At 43.4% G+C, this 16953-nt stretch overlaps 1 protein-coding gene across 1 annotated transcript in view; it reads left to right on the forward strand.

The window, feature by feature from the left end:
• ZZEF1 (zinc finger ZZ-type and EF-hand domain containing 1) overlaps nucleotides 1-16953 on the forward strand; it is a 1733356-nt gene that overhangs the window by 697931 nt on the left and 1018472 nt on the right. Inside the window, exon 26 of the mRNA XM_086954803.1 lies at nucleotides 3158-3398. Coding sequence (XP_086810929.1) covers nucleotides 3158-3398 — 241 coding nt within the window. The remainder of the gene's footprint in view (nucleotides 1-3157; nucleotides 3399-16953) is intronic.

Genomic DNA, 16953 nt, shown 5'->3' on the forward strand with positions numbered 1-16953 from the left:
GGAGACCTTCCTCTGGACTGGAAATGTTTTTCTCTGGGAGTGGTTTGTTTATTACCCTCCCACCTCTTTTTTGGAGTATTGAGATTATTTTTGATAAAGGTTTTTTATGGCGGATTTTCAGTTAGTTGGCGTTTTAGTGGTTTCCCACCCAAACTATCTCTACCTAGTTCTTCATAGGATTTTTCAATTATTCTGGCAAGTTCAAAAGGTTGGTCTGCTATATCTGTTTCTTTTAATTTCTGGCGGTAGGTTGTACCGTCAATCGTCAATTGAACATATTGTGTATATACATTTGTTAATTCTTTTATTTGAACTAAAAGTTCTTTGCTTGACATTTTTTCAATGTCAGGATGTGGTGTATAGTTGGCCAGAACCGGCCATGTGGCTCCTGGTCTACCTAGTGGACCGAGCCTGGTAATGTGATTTTGATGCTTTAGGGCGCCTTTAAACCAGAGCTCGTGCTCTTGCTATGTTAATGGAATTTCAACGTCCTCGAAAGGGGCGTATTCCTCTGGAGATTCCTCTATTTTGTAGTAGTGGAACTCGCGTCTCACAGCATGTGCTGCTGGAAAATGTATCCAGGAATAGAATACCTCTGTCTGCCGATATTTATGGGCCTCTACCACAAATATGACCGTACCACCTCTCGATGATACTCCATTTTTTATAAGTTTCATAGTTATTGTTTTTCTTATATTGACCGGGATTATTATAGCATTCTGGTCTTCATTTTGGAGGCTTGTGTCTTCCGCTAAGAGTTGAGCTGCTAATTTAGCTCTCTCCCTTTCTTCCTCACTATCTGATATTTTTACTGACAGAAAGTTTGCAGAGTAAGTTTCAAGGAAGCAAAGATTAGGTGCACAATATTTTGGAACACTGTATCCTTCAATGTTGACTAAACCAAAAACTAATACATAGGATTCTCATCCTACTAAGTTCTGGCGGATATTAACCTTTTACCCACTCCAGATGCAGTCTTCTTTCTCATGCAAGAGAAATGAATTGCCACAATTGCAATACTTATCATGAAGTAAAGTGCGTACAGTAAAAGAAGTATTATGAAATAATACTGTAAAAGCTTTTATATGGTTTCTGAGCCATAAGATACTTAAAATGGATAAAATATATACATACTTAAAATCATTGACTAAACGTGCTCAACTGGTGCTTCTAAGATACGCCTACCCCGGTGTACCTAACCTAAGCCTAGTACGTGGGAAGGAGTAAGTGAGCTGCAGTTTACGTAAGTTATTTTTGCCAAGAATATGAATCATGAATTCTCTGAGGATCTAATCAGCTCCGTACCTTGGTTATAGAATGAAGGAGGCCTTGTATCTCTTTCTCAGGACTCGATCTCCCAGCATCCCGTGAGGGTGATTGGAAACACTGGAGCTGGATTTCTCGGCAGGAGAAAAGGCAGCGTCTCTCTCAGTGCGTCAATGGGAGGGTCGGCTTCCTTCGGCACTCATCAGCTGGGCTTCGGATAAGTTGATAGCCGATCTGCTCCAAACCACCGTGTGTTTGCTTAAGCAGATGCTGGTATATTTATACCTGGAAGGTGCCGAGTTTGACGTAAGGTTGGACATAAGACGTCACTAAGAACTGGCAGTTCTTTCAGGACTCTCAGGTGTTCTAGGACAAATCAAAACAAAAGCAGGGTGAATTCCCGGGCTGCTGGAGGCTTGGTTTGTTTAAAGAACGCGTTGTACTTTCTAGGAGTTTAGGGGAGTAGCCTTGCCGTATTTGGACTGCATTGGCTATCACTAAATATGGATATGATTCTTATGCCTTTATAAGGATATGATTTGTTATTACCACATAAGAGCATGAATCGGGAATATTTAATTAGGGTCCTAGATACGTTTACAACAAAACATTTCATCGACTGATTAGCTACCCAGAGATGAACAACTGGTCTAGAGAGCTATGTCAATGCCCCTGCGACGATCTTTCCCCCAATCATCTATTCATGTGATTTTGTTTAGCATATTTTTTACTAAGGAAAGATCCAGATTGCTTCCATCTCCCCAGATTCTACCTCAGGAGAGGTAGAATCTATGTCGACCTGCTTTTTTTTTTTTTTACAATTACTAGACAGTGATTATTGTATTGGAGTTATGGCTGGTTTTCTAAAAAGCATACTGAGAGCTAGAAAAAGTGTTAATGTTTAACTTCTTTAGATTGCAGAACAGAATGTATTTAATTACGTAGGACTGCTCTAATCACACAAATCTATCCTCAATGTAATATCTGTTAGACTAAATCTTCCTCTAAATGAATGCATCCTTGATTTATGTACATTTTGTATTATAGGAAATGTATTTTAAATGTTTTTACATTTTGACTGCTTTTGTGATTTTATAGGACTAAAATCGAGTAAAGCAGTTTTTTGATGTTTTGAACCATGGAATATTGAAATGATATGCTCATTAGTGATATTCCACATTGTAGCCTTAATTTTCAAATTGATTTACAAAGATTATCTGTTATAATAATGAATGATTTTACGGTCATGCAGTTTATGTAGCACTCGGTTAAGTTGCAAAGCACCTTCAACTGGGATGTATTGGCATGCCTTGCTTTTGCCAGGATACGGAGGGAATATGATGCCACTTCTGCAGAAATTAATATTATTCGAGAACCTTAAAACAGTTCATTTGATTTCAGCGAGATCAGCATAATTTCTACCACAGCCCATTATTTTAGCAATGTCAACTACACCAAGCTTCAATGTAAGTGGTAAAATGTAGGTTTTCTAAATTTTCTAACTGTTTGATAGTGGGCTGGGGAAGAAAAACGGGCTATTTTAGCAAATATTTCCCCTTTATGCTGGCATGTAACGCAGTGCTCATAATGTTTAAAGACCACACATGTAGCGCTATTTGAGGATCTTTGCATTAATTCTTTTACTAACCTTTTAATGAGATTCTGCTTATTAAGGTCAATTTCATGGTGACATGTAAATGCTCTTTTTTATCAACTCTTTCCATACTTAAAACTTTTCTGTTATCACCTGTTCAGTGACATGAAAACGTTTGCACAACTGCATAGGTGCTAAAAGCACTCCTAGATAGAGCCATATCAAGAACATTTGAGTTAACAGCAGTGAAAAAGTATGTTATGTAAATACATTTTAAAATTGTTATTTTATTTCCAGACTATGAAGTCACATGCAGGCGATTGTCGTAACTTTCTCATTGACTTTGCAAACTCAGATCCCACCAAGGAGTACTGTGGACCTAAGTCTGAGAATTTGAAAAGGCTGCTGGAGACGTGTAGAAAGCAGCTGGCAAAGTCTGAAATAGTTGGCGGCTCTATTGTTGATCAAGCTGTGAACGCAACGTTTGCTGCTCTGGTGTATATCACTCCAGAATTATTTGGGAAGCTTCAGAACTATGGTAACTGAATATTACACTTATTTTACTTGGAACATGTTTTGGATGATTTAGACATATTTATTTATAAATGTGAAATTTGAGTTTGATTATTCAGATGTCCAGTGATAAGGCCAAACTCGCCATTAAGAGTCCTATAACCCAGTGTTCTGCAAGTACTGGTAGAGACCAGGAGCTGTAAAGGAAGCATGACCTTTCTGATGCACACCATCGCACATGTACTATGTCCTGGAGAAAAATACCTTACAGGTTGTTTACTTAATACTTACCTATATAGTTCTATTCTTTTTGCCAATTGACAACTTCTGATTTCCTGTTGTAGAAATGCACAAAGTGGAATTCTTGTTGGAAAAAATGAAAGTCAGTTAATGTGTGAATATCAGCTTTGTTTAAACTATTTGTAAAGCACAACTGTTGCCCTAAAATAAATAATGCAAATTACAACCAGTTTTTTAACATTAAATATAACATTTCCTTGCTTTCGTAATGGAAAGTTCCCATTCTATTAAAGAGTCGACCATAATGATTTAAATGTCTTCACTTTTATTTATACCTCAGTCTTTAGCACACAATAACAAACTATGGATACCATCATCCTTTGGGGAAAGAAGATGAAAAGCTTCAACCAGTAATAAGCAAGAGTGTCAGTTATAGTCACTTATCAACACTTATGCCCCATTTTCTTCTGTGGCATATTATTTTGGTGTGAAAGTTTCATTTCCTGCAATTAGAAAGTATGAACTATGTTCCATGTTCCTATAAAACATATCACTTACTAAGCCTTAAATAAATTACCACAAGCCAGTCATACTTCTATTTAAAATTAATTTGAACTTCCTTAGACAATAAACATGAATAAAATGAGTGAATGCCTATTCAGTACACCATAAAAGCCTCTGACCACCCATTGTATGATTTTCTTGTATAGAGTGGGCTATAGCCAGCCTTGATCGTTGGACTGGATAGTCCTCGCCTTCGTGTACTAGAATTTAAATATCTTCTTACGAAAGCTAGTAAATCTAATATTCTGTGTCAGGACCAGAGTTGAGGATAATGTTTGTTCAAAGCTTACTAACCACCAGTGTCAGCATATCCACAAACTTATTAAAGTAAATCATTTTAAAGATAGCAACCATAGGCCAGCAAGGGTTCCCACAAACCATAGACCAGCAAGGGTTCCCACCATTAGGGCGAAGGAATGTCACCCCCTTGCAGACCGCACACAAAGGTGAAAAATAAAATGAATGTATTTCCTTTTTATTTTTCCCTTTCCCCAGCCCGAGCTGTGTTGGGGGCGGGTCCACTTCTGCTGACTGGCAGCAGGGCAGTGGTGCTGACTCTACCAATTTAGAGTGCCCATGCCAGGCTTGCTTGCTGGCTGTCTGGCGATGGCCAGCCTGACATCCGCCCTTCAACCACTCCACCCTGCTGTCCTAGACAGCGGGGTGGAGAGCTGGCACAGGCCCCCAGTACCTGCGGGAGTGGCACGGCACCCTCTGCAGCAAATCCTGGCGCTGCTCTCATGCTGCTTAACATCATCAAGAGCATGAGAGCACCGTCTGGATTGGTGTGGAGAATTCGATTGCTGCAGACCAACGCCAACTTGCCGAGGGACTGAAGCAGAGGACCGGAGTAGATGAGCCAGCGGAATGGGTAAGTACATTTTTATTTTTTCCATTGTAACAGACTGCTACTTCAACGTCCGACCTCTCGGCTATGGTTAGTTATTTACACTGTTTATAACAAACAATGACTTACAGCTTTGGCATTGGCCTTAAAGACATGCTGCTGGTTAGTGGTTGGTTGCCCCACTAAATGTTACAGGTGCCAGGCACTATTGCCATGGACCAGCCTGCATCATTAAGTATGTCTTCCAGGCTTGCTTCCAGCATGAAAGATTTAGAAACCGTAGCTCCATGGCCCAAGTTTTCCTCGGAAATTGAGGTAGATATTCCCGCTTTCTGCATAGTCCACCTGATACATCTTCATATAGATGAGACCACCTTATAAGAATTATTATTTTTTAGTGTCTAGTTATTTACAGAGACTCTAGATTTTGGACACACTGCAACTTGCGAGGGAGAAGGTGTGGTACCACAAACTGATTTGAGGCTGTAGTAAGCCATTTGGAATGCCTATCCATGCAGTTCCTGCCAGGTGCCTCCCTTCAACTATCTGACTACACTGAAAATGTTCCTGTTGCCTAAAACAGATATGCAACCAAATGCTTCTTAAAATCTCACGGTCCAGTTTCTGATCATTGAACACTCTGTCTCCGATTACACCAATTCATGAGACCTGTAGGCATACAGACAACTGCAGTCTCTTATTGCACAACTAAAGGGACACATGAACAAGTGTCATGCATAAAATGGCTGTTTTTCTGGATGGTGCTAGTGAGACTATATATATATATATATATATATATATCAGCTTCCTTCGTGGATACCTTTGCACATAAAGAACGAAAGAACCGAGCCCAAACTCCGTATTTGCATGTGAATTGGATTTATTCAGTCATAAATCGGCAGTCCTATCATGTAAGTCAAAAAGTTGTCCGTCTCATGTGGCTAAATTTAATTACATCAAAAAGTGTCAAGCGAGCTCTCACTTGAATAACTGTGTGCACTACTGTACAAAAGTTTCTAAAAATGTAAACAGCTTATGTGTATTTCTGTGAGACTATTCCTGTGTTAATCCTTATTCAAACAAAGCAAAGTCAAGACAAGATAGTTGTCAATTAAATCGTAGTTTATTTGCACAATTCAAAATCCAAATACAAAATTAGAACATCCTTAATATACATCATACATTGATGTGATGAACATTTTCTCAATTAGCTGACATTTTAACTGAGCAATTCAATTTGTGCAAAACAATGCATTTCAGGGTGGCCCGATGCATCCTGGGACATCACGTCACTTCTTCGGGGGCCACTACATTGAAGAGAAAACACAAAAATATGTATATAATACCTTATGTACAGAAATATGCCATACATTTTGAGTCCAAATGTTCATTGCTACCAAATGCAGGGATTGAAAATAACATAACCCCTCATATAGAACAGCAAGAAACCATCACCAGAAGAGGCCAGTGAATAAGTGGAGAGATAAAATGAAAGGGCAGTGCTGAACCCCAAAGTTACAACATAAAAATACACAAATTACCTATGATGAAGAACATCAGATAAATGATAAACGGAAGATGCGTTTGTACAGCCCAGCTGACAAATGAAAAAATAATGAATAAGTACATGACGGTCAACAACAAAGTGCCACACAAGCGGAGCACAAGGTGTGCGGGTGAAATTACCTGAATTGAATAGAGGTTTTTTTTATATACTGCAAAAAGGTACAAGAAACACCAATGAAATGCACTAAAAAGATCGCCACGCATGGGCCCCCAACGTGATAAACAACTCGGTAAACCACATACCTTATTTCAACAAATACCAATCACCAAAGTTTGAAAGAAAGTCGGCAGAAAACGGAGAAAATACTGTGACACTGGCTGGAAAGCAGTTAAAACGAGCGGGTACAACGAGCATAAACCATAAAACTGAAAACAACGTTTCAATCTTACCGGGAGACGTTAAACGCCGTGGCTGTAATCCCGAGTAACACCTCATCCACGACGCATGAACATAACAAGCATTTAGAATGCAATGGTTTCGCCTTTGGAAAAGTTTGAGTTATTGGCATTGCTCATGACATTTCTTTTTTTTTTTTTTAACTTATAAATAAATGGCATTGTTATTTACATTGCCAACAGCTCTCACAGCCCACACAGCTCTCTCAGCCCACACAGTTCTCACAGCCCACACAGCTCTCACAGCCCACACAGGCCACACAGCCCACACAGCCCACACAGCTCTCACAGCCCACACAGCTCTCACAGCCCACACAGCTCTCACAGCCCACACAGCTCTCACAGCCCACACAGCTCTCACAGCCCACACAGCTCTCACAGCCCACACAGCTCTCACAGCCCACACAGCTCTCACAGCCCACACAGCTCTCACAGCTCTCACAGCCCACACAGCTCTCACAGCCCACACAGCTCTCACAGCCCACACAGCTCTCACAGCCCACACAGCTCTCACATCCCAAGGGAAGTTCATCGTTCCATGCATGCATTCCAACGAAATGTACAGTGCAATATATGGCTAGAGGGCCAGTCAGTGCACAAACCAAAAAAGAATTCCAGGTGCAGAACCCGGCAGGAAGAGGTCGCAAACCCTGCCTGGGTGAGACCGGAGAACTTTCACTCTACAAAGGGTGATAAAATTAGTACTTTTGAGTTTGGTACAATAAACATCTAATTTCTGTGAATAGCGCCAAGAGACAGATTCTGGGATTAAATATGCAATAAATAAATAGGCCCCTGATCCTATCTGGTTAGTTGGTCACGCACAGACCTGTTGCAGGTGTCAAATCCTCATAGTCAGGTGTCTAGTTGACAGGGCCATAGCAACATTTTTATATCAGACCCACATAATACAGTTGCAGACTGATGGTAATAAACCTGCACCTCTACAGACGGTTTGCTTTTCAGATGGTTTGTCATGAAGGGTCGTTAACAATGTGCTAGGTTTGACTAGTTTAAGAAGACGCGCGAGATAAAGAAAAAACAACCCTTAATGTGTTTATCGATCTATCATCTGTATTACTATCGATTCACTTCAGATCCACTAGATACGAAAATGCCTAAACAATGCTTGTTAGAAAGCTGAATAGCGCACATTGTATCTCTCTAAGAAGACGGAAACCTCAGCCGGGCCCTCCAAGATTGGAATCCTGTGACCTACAGAGGACACTGCAATAAACCCCGGATACTCCGAGCTGTCCTGTCGTCTGAAACGTTATACGTGCACAGGTCAGGGCGACCTTCGTCTGAGTAATCTCCTTCGATGTTAGAAAGGGAATACAAAGGATTGTTTTGGGTCATTTTAGGACAATGAGGAGTTTCCCTCCATAGTAAGTCAGGTGCAGTGCAGTATTGTTTTTTGTAATTATTTCATTTTTCGTTTTTATTTTATTTGTATGTAGGCCCTTGGGCGACCTAGCACTGAAACGTCCATCTAGAAAAAAGAGAGGCTAGCCTTCGAGCTGAGAGTCAGTCCAATGCTGGAATCGCCGGGGATTCAGTGGCTTGTTGGCCGTGGAGGCACTGAGGCGGATGTCAAGGGGCGCGCTGCGGCTCTCTCTGGGTCTGGGTGCGCTCGTGCACCACTGATATCCAGGAAGTGCCCGCTGCTTAGCTCCAGACCATGCTGCTATAACCCACGGGAAGCAATGGGTGACTGAGGGCACGCTGGGGGTGGCGGTGCACCACTCATATTCCACAGCACTGTGAGCCACGCATAGGGGTACCGCCGACACCAAACCGTACTGAATGATTGCATCACCAACAGCTGCCACGAGGCACTGGAAGCCAATGAGTGTTTAATCCCACATGCAGAGGTAGCGGTGCACCGCCAGTCTCAAAAAAGTACGGAATATTTAGTTCCACACTGGGGCGCCACAAGACCTTTGAGTGAGTGAGCTCGTGCCAGGGGTAGCGCTAAGGAAGCTATCGGAGGGTTTAGCTCGCAAACAGGGGTGCCACTGGCGGCAGGAAGGCATCGGGTTCACACCAGAGGGCCTCTAATGAGAAGCTACTGAGGGCTGTAACCCATGTTATCAGTGCACCAGCTAACCAGTATGAAAAGCAAATTGTCCGCTCGCACGCGGGACACCGGTCCCCAGTGCTAGTTACTGAGTGGTTAATCTCACACTAAGGCCAACCCGTACCTGGCCCAGTCCTATTCGCGCCGAATGAACCACACAAGAGGCAGTTAACCAGCTCTCTTCCGTGTGCGCACTCCCTCCTGCACAGAGGACTCTCCCCGGTGACGCTTCAGCTCTCACCACTCGCCCCCCGCTGGCAGGTTCACTCTTAGACAGCTGAGCTCCTCCCGGCGTCTGTCCCAGCCTCCTGTACGCAGGACTCCGTTCTCCGCATGGGACAGCTATAGCACCGCCCTCAAACATCCCCTAAGAGATGCTGTTAGACAGCTCCTGCCTGTATCAAAGCTCCGTCCTGTACTGGGACTCTCCGTTGCCGGACACATTACTCCGAGTCTCCGACCCTCTCCCGGATGACAGCTCCCAGCCCTCAGCCACTCCCACAGGTCCCGTTCCACGGCTCCCACCTGTGTCAAAGCTAACTCCGGCACTGTCAGCACTCCGCCTCCAAACTATCTGCACTCAGTCCCCAGCGGGGAGTCTCTCCCCTGTGTGACAGCTCTGAGCCCCCACCCACTCACACAAAGACAGCTCCTATCTGCATCCAAGATCCGTTCCCTTCCAAACGCAGGACTCTCCGTCACTGAAAAAAAACTGCCCGAGCCACTCCCCCTCCGCGGCGCTGCTCGCCGAGATTAACTATTTCTGTCCTAGGAGAGCACTCCCTCCTGCACAGAGGACTCTCCCCGGTGACGCTTCAGCTCTCACCACTCGCCCCCCGCTGGCAGGTTCACTCTTAGACAGCTGAGCTCCTCCCGGCGTCTGTCCCAGCCTCCTGTACGCAGGACTCCGTTCTCCGCATGGGACAGCTATAGCACCGCCCTCAAACATCCCCTAAGAGATGCTGTTAGACAGCTCCTGCCTGTATCAAAGCTCCGTCCTGTACTGGGACTCTCCGTTGCCGGACACATTACTCCGAGTCTCCGACCCTCTCCCGGATGACAGCTCCCAGCCCTCAGCCACTCCCACAGGTCCCGTTCCACGGCTCCCACCTGTGTCAAAGCTAACTCCGGCACTGTCAGCACTCCGCCTCCAAACTATCTGCACTCAGTCCCCAGCGGGGAGTCTCTCCCCTGTGTGACAGCTCTGAGCCCCCACCCACTCACACAAAGACAGCTCCTATCGAGATTATAGAGTCAACTGGGAGGGTTCATTCAATAACTGAGCATAAACCTGTAGACGCAGATTTTGTATTTGACGATCGTGAACAAGCCCGTCAGACATAAAACAAGTCTCACGCTTCCCGCGTGATACGCGATCGGCCCGGTCGGGTCTTGTAGAGCGGATGGCCCCCCTGGTCTACAGGACCCACTCGGGGGGGAACCACCGACCTCAGGGCTATCCAGGGGGAGGGAAGGCCCAAGGACCCAGCGCCGCCTCAGTCACGCGGGCGGGGGCTTCGTTTGCAGCCTGCTGGACCCGACCGCTAAAGGATTCCAGCGGGAGGGGCTGGAGCGCTCTCGCAGCGCGGAGCTGCAGGCAGGCAGAGAGACACAGAGCGGTGCGAGTCAGCGGGAAGGGGCGGCTCGCACCGCGGGGGATATCAACAATACCTTGGTGCCGGCAATGCCGGACCAGACACGGGGGCGTTCCCGGCGTCGCGTGACGTCGGCAAAAGCCAAAGAATGTCGGGAACGCCCCCGTGTCTGGTCCGGCATTGACGGACAGGCCCCTCGTCCAATGGCAAGGCTCCGTTTACGGAGCCAGCCAATCAAGGACGAGGGCCGAACAAAAGCCACACTACGGTTCTCAACAGGATTTCGCCTGCGCGGAAAAGCTGCGCAGAGCGCAGCTTCCGCTAGGCGAAACCTAAAAAGGAGCGCCTGGCTCGGTCACATGTCTAGCTTCAAAGAAAGTGTAAACGGACTGAAATACCAAAGTGGCGAGATACAAATGTCAGTGCAGGATGTGAAAGAAAATACACGCAAAGCAGCAATCCTATCAGTAGAAAATAACATGTGCCCAAAAAGCATCAAATACTACGGATAAAAACCAAATGAAAACTCTGATAGTGTAAAGAATGCTACAATGATCATTAAAAGATGGCCGCCAGCTCAAGTGCAAACTGCACCCTAATAAGAAAAAGTAAGTTTGTATAAAGATATGTACATGCCGCAATAGAAGACAAAGTTGGTAGTAGACCGTAGACCACACAAACAAGTGCCCAAAGATAGAAAAGTAGAGAAAAGGTGCATGAATGAAGTTCTTTTTTTTGTAGAAACAGAGTACATGATCAGAGTAATAATCCATGCTTTGCAGTGACACAGACAACTTTCCATATATTATAAACCTTGGCTAACATAACAAAAATTGGTGTGTGGGGAAAAATTTTGTGCACTAAAGATGTGGAAACTGTTCCAAGAAAACCTGAAATAGTGAACTAGAGGGAATATGTTGATGAAGTTATATGTGAAAGAGACATAATGTCTGATGTTTATAAAAAGCAACTGAGGTCAATTTTATCATTCAAGCCGTCTGGCATCATTGTTCATAATTTTTTGAGTCCAAAATACTTCTCTTTGAGAGAGTTTTTTACTGTTGTCCATTCCTTCTTTGATATATACTTTCTCTATGATGGTAAACCGAACCTGAGCGATATTATGACCCATTCAGTGAACAACCAGTTTGGAGTTGGTATTTTTGTTTCTGATCATGCTTTTATGTTCGCCGATTCCGATTTTAATTTTTCTTTCCGTTTTGCCTACGTATAGCAGGCCGCATGGACATTTAATGCAGTATATAACGTTTGTAGTGTTGCAATCGGATGAGTGATTAAGTTGGATTTTGGTTCCTGTCCTAGGATGACTGATGGATGTTTGTTGCATGACGTTATTGTAGTGTACACAGTTGTGACAATTTTTCATGCCAGTATGGTTGGTTTCAATAGCTGTATGTTTGTTAGTCAATAGTTCTTAAAGGTTTGAACTCCTGGTGTATGCAAACAATGGTGGTTGCACGAATGAAGACCCAAATTCTGGTTCCTGTGAAAGTAATTCCCATCTTTTGAGAATTATTTTTTGACTTAGTCGAACATTTTGAGACAAAAACGATGCGGTCATCTACGTTGATACTTCTGCATTTAGGACATTCCACCAAGCCGCCAGCCTTGAATTTCGAGAGTCTACGGGGAGACCAATATGCTCTGTGGATAGTGAACAAAAGATTTCACCTTAAATTTGCAAACTTGACTATTTTATATAGCATAGTGATCGTTACTTGCCATTGATCTTCCGTGGCGATGTCCGGCAAGCAATCACCCCACAGAGCCTCTGGAAGCAGGAACAGGCCATCCTCCATCTCCAACATTGCCCAATACCATAGAGCAACTTCTTTTTTGTAGACTTGATTTGCCCAGCTTTGTACCTGTAAATATTTGAATTTTGAAAACCCTTTCCCCCAGGTGGCTTCCCCCTGTCCCCAATCAATCAATTTTCCGTCCGGGAATAGATTACCCCAAGTCTGTAAGCCTGCAGCTCTTAGCGGCATAGCCAATGCATCCTGAGACCAGGGGGGTGAGCCTGGGGCATCCCAAATGGGAGCCCTATATCCATAGTAAGAAATTTTTAGAGCTCTCCTGATTTTATACCAGAGCTCTGCCGCTTCCTGTAAGATTTTCAGTCTTACTTTCTTGAAAAACTTAGGATCAGAAAATTTACACAAAAAAACGTCCTCATTGTAATTGCTTTTCTTAAGCATAGCCAAAAACGTATTTCCAATAGCTGTGGCCATCGGGACACCCAGTAATATTCTAAAGTTCTTTAACTGAAAAGCCCATGCATATAACATAAAGTCTGGAGCCGCCAGTCCACCTTTAGCCCATCTTCAGCCCATCTTCTTCTAAGCTTCTTCCACGATAGACGGGACCCTTTCGATGCCCAAATAAAAGAGCAGATCTCACTTTGTAGCTTCTTAAACCAATCCTTATTAAATGCCAGGGGGATTGTCTCAAACAAAAAAGTCATTTTTGGCAAAATCACCATCTTTACCAGATTCGTACGGCCGTATAGAGTAAGTGGTAAATGCCCCCAGCCACGCAGTATAGAACCTATTTCTTTTTTTATCCTCATAAAATTAATTCTTGTTAATTCTGAAATATTATGCGTGATCCTTACCCCCAAATAACACATCTCCTTTTTACATAAGATGCCTTGTGAATCTAAGTTCCAGGACATAATTTCAGTCTTGTCCTCGTTAATTTCGTAGCCAGAGACTTGACCAAATTCTTTCGTGAGTTCAAATAAACTTTGCAATGATTGCTGCAAATTCGGGGTGTAAATAATAATATCAGCTGCGTAAAGACCTATTTTTTTCTCCTATCCCTCTACAACAAACGGTGGTATGGTATCTGCATTCCTAATCTTGCATGTTAGTGGTTCGGTTCTATATATAAATTAAATAATAGTGGAGATAGGGGACATCTTTGCCGTGTGCCGCGCTTCACCTTAATGGATTGTGTTAAAATTCCGTTTACCAGTGTCTTGGAGGTGGGAGAACAATATAAAGATAATAGAGCGCTGGTAAAACTCGTCCCTATCTCAAGGTGACCTATGAGAGCTTTCAAAAAGAGCTTTCAAAAAGGACCAGTCGACTCAGTCAAAGGTCTTAGCGGCATCAAGTACTATTACAGCCAGCGGGAGGTTATAGGCTGTGGCCATATCAATAGCTCCAATTAATGAAAATTAATGAAAAGGTGAGTTCCTTCAAGAACCTGCCCCTAATAAATCCTTTTTGATCATCCTGCACTAATTTTGAGATCACCAAACTTAACCTGTCTGCCATAATTTTTGCAAAGAATTTGTAGTCACAGTTTAGTAGTGATATTGGCCTATATGAATCAAGATATTTAGGGGATTTTCCCGGTTTTGGAATTAAGACAGTAACCGCCTCATTCCAGGATTCGGGCATGACTGCCTGACCTTGAAAAATACTGTTAAATAAATTATGTAATACTGGTGCAATTAATCCTATCAAAGATTTATATACTTATGACGGAAGCCCGTCTGGACCCGGAGCCTTGTCTCCCTTAGCAGACTTTATGGCCTTTTCCACTTCCGTTAAAGATATTTCAGTGTTCAAAATCTGTTTAAACTGAGCTGGAAGTGGGTTTACTAACTGCAGCCACTCCCTGATGTCCGGGAGCTCTGAATCTAGGTCCTCCTTATAGACCTTTGAAAGGTAATCAAAGAAAGCCTCTGCAATTTCTCTGCTTTCTGTGATTAGAATATCTGTATCGGGGCTTTTTACTTCCTTAATAAAGTTGCGTACCTGATCCTTCTTCGCCTTCCAAGCTAGTAATTTACTGCACCCTTCCTCATAACTAAAGGGTGCCAGATTACTAGCTTCCCACTTTTCCTTAATTCTGTGGGCCAGAACCGCTACCAGGTCTGATTTCAGCCCTACTAAATCAATCATTGCCTGATCCATTATTTTAGGTTCCCCCTCGGCAATAATCTTAGCTTCATTGTGACGGATCTTCTCTTCCAAATCTGAGACCACTTTATAATATTCTCTGAGCTTCCTCGCACCCATAGCTCCCAGCCTACCTCTCAAAAATGCTTTGCAGGTTTCCCATACTGTCTCAAGCTTAACTGAACCCAGATTAACCTCTAAAAAAACTTCTAATTCCTCCCTTACCACTTTCAAACATTCCTGATCTAGGAGGAGGGTACGATCTAACCTCCAGGCTGAATCCACCCTGTCTAACTTAAAGCTCAAGTTTAAAGTTATAGCAGAGTGGTCTGAGATGTGAGCGCCTATATGGTTAGTGCTTATTAGCTGATCCATTAATCTCAAGTCCAGTAAAAAATAATTAATTCGAGATTTATGATTATATTTTCGGTTATAATATGTATATCCGAGCTGTAGGCCAGATTTTACCCGCCATATATCACATAAACCAAACTGAGTCAGCAGCAGCCTTGCTTTGTTAGACATTTTCACATTACTCTGTCCTCTCTTGCCTGAACGATCTAAATTATTCTCCATGACCGTGTTGAAATCACCTGCTATAATGATCTTGCCCGAAAAATTTAGAGTTCACTAGCCAGTGTATCCAAGGGTCCCACATTATCTTGATTTAGCTCTTAATATCCTGTGATAGTAAGCTTTTCCCCTGTAAGATCAACCACCTCCCTCTAGGATCTGCTGCCATAGATTCAAAATAAAATTGCACTGCTTGCCTAACAAAAATCGCCACCACTTTTGTAACTATCGTCTGAGGTGTATAACAAAAATGTGCAACCCACCTTTGAGTTCCAAAAATGTCCTTGCACTCGGTGGCAGTCAAATGCGTCTCTTGTAAAATAACTATATGTGCCAATGAGTCCTCTAAATATTTTAGAATTAGCCGTCTCCTAGACCTTACACCTAAGCTGTTAACATTCCACAACAGGAATTTCAGCTCCATAGCACTAACCCCACTCATCAATTACCAAACAAAATACCCTTATTAACCAGGTGGCAAATATGCTACTGAGGATCATTTTTGATATTTTCTCCCCCCCCCCCCACCTCCCACCCGCCAAATGTCCAAGCATTGGGGAGTTCTGGGAATGCAGTAAGTAAAAGCTTGTCACGGATAGTTGATCTGAATATTGAGGTAAGCCCTGAACTAATTAATACTGGAAGATATGATTTGCAGAATAAGAATATTAATGACCATGTTACGTTGGTGTTTTATGGAGTTTTGCTTACCCGCAGAGAAATCTGTAAATTATGGGTGTCGCCTATATCCCCAACACTTCTGGAATGGGTGAAAGCTATGAGATATTTTGCTAAACTAGACTCTATGGATCAGAAAAGGAAAAAGCACAGATTTTGGTTACCTTTTTTACAACATTTTGGTAAGGGGGGGAATAGGGTCGGGAATATGGCCTGTTATGTTATGTTAATTTATTTCTTCTATAGTGCTCGGCTACTCCGAGGAGCATCCCGGCGCTTTGGCGAAGAATATCAGCAAGTGAAACAACAACATAACAACTAAAATGCAGACAGAAAAAGGAAAAATAATTATTTGGTGAAAAGCCACGTTTTAAGGTATTTCCTAAAAGCAAGAAGACTAGGAGCCTGTCTTAAGGAGAGTGGTAGTTAGTTCCAAGCCTTCGGGGCTAGGTAACGGAACGACCGGCCTCCTATTCTTGCACATCTAATGGCCGCGACTGTCATTTTAGGTTTAATGCATTTTTATTAAGAAAAAAGAAACATGGGGAAGGGGAATAGGAGGTTAAGGTTACATACAGTATAATAAGGAAGTAGCGCATCTCAGGAGCGTTGGCGAAAAGTAGTCCAGTGGTCCAGAAGAAAAATACAACAAATGTAAGGCAAATAAGCAATCTGAGTAACCCTCGCGTGCACCTCAACACCCCATCCAGAGCCGAGCGCGGATAGCCATCAGTGATTCATCAAAGCACACCCAGCCCCTCCGATCCCCCCACCCCCAATAAAGGAAGAAAAAAGAAAACAACACCCCAACTCCCCCGTCCGATGGCCCCGCAATAGGATAACCCGCCCCAAGCAGCCCACCCCCCATCCCCTAAGATCCTGTCCCCTGTGCTGTCTAATCCACCGGGGTCGCCGGCGGCGTCAGCCTGAGAAGTCGAAGGTACCTCGGGCAGGTGAGCTCCCGGAATTCCGTGGACAGTAGTGCTAGGAAGGGTTGCCATAGCTCCTCAAATTGATCCACATCCCCAGCCACTGTAAGCGACATCTTCTCCATACCCAACACCTGCCAGAGCCTATGTAACCAACCCGTAATGGAGGGGACAGTGGTG

Source organism: Lissotriton vulgaris, chromosome 2_1 (assembly GCF_964263255.1).
Source record: "Lissotriton vulgaris chromosome 2_1, aLisVul1.2, whole genome shotgun sequence".
Lineage (NCBI taxonomy): Eukaryota > Metazoa > Chordata > Amphibia > Caudata > Salamandridae > Lissotriton > Lissotriton vulgaris.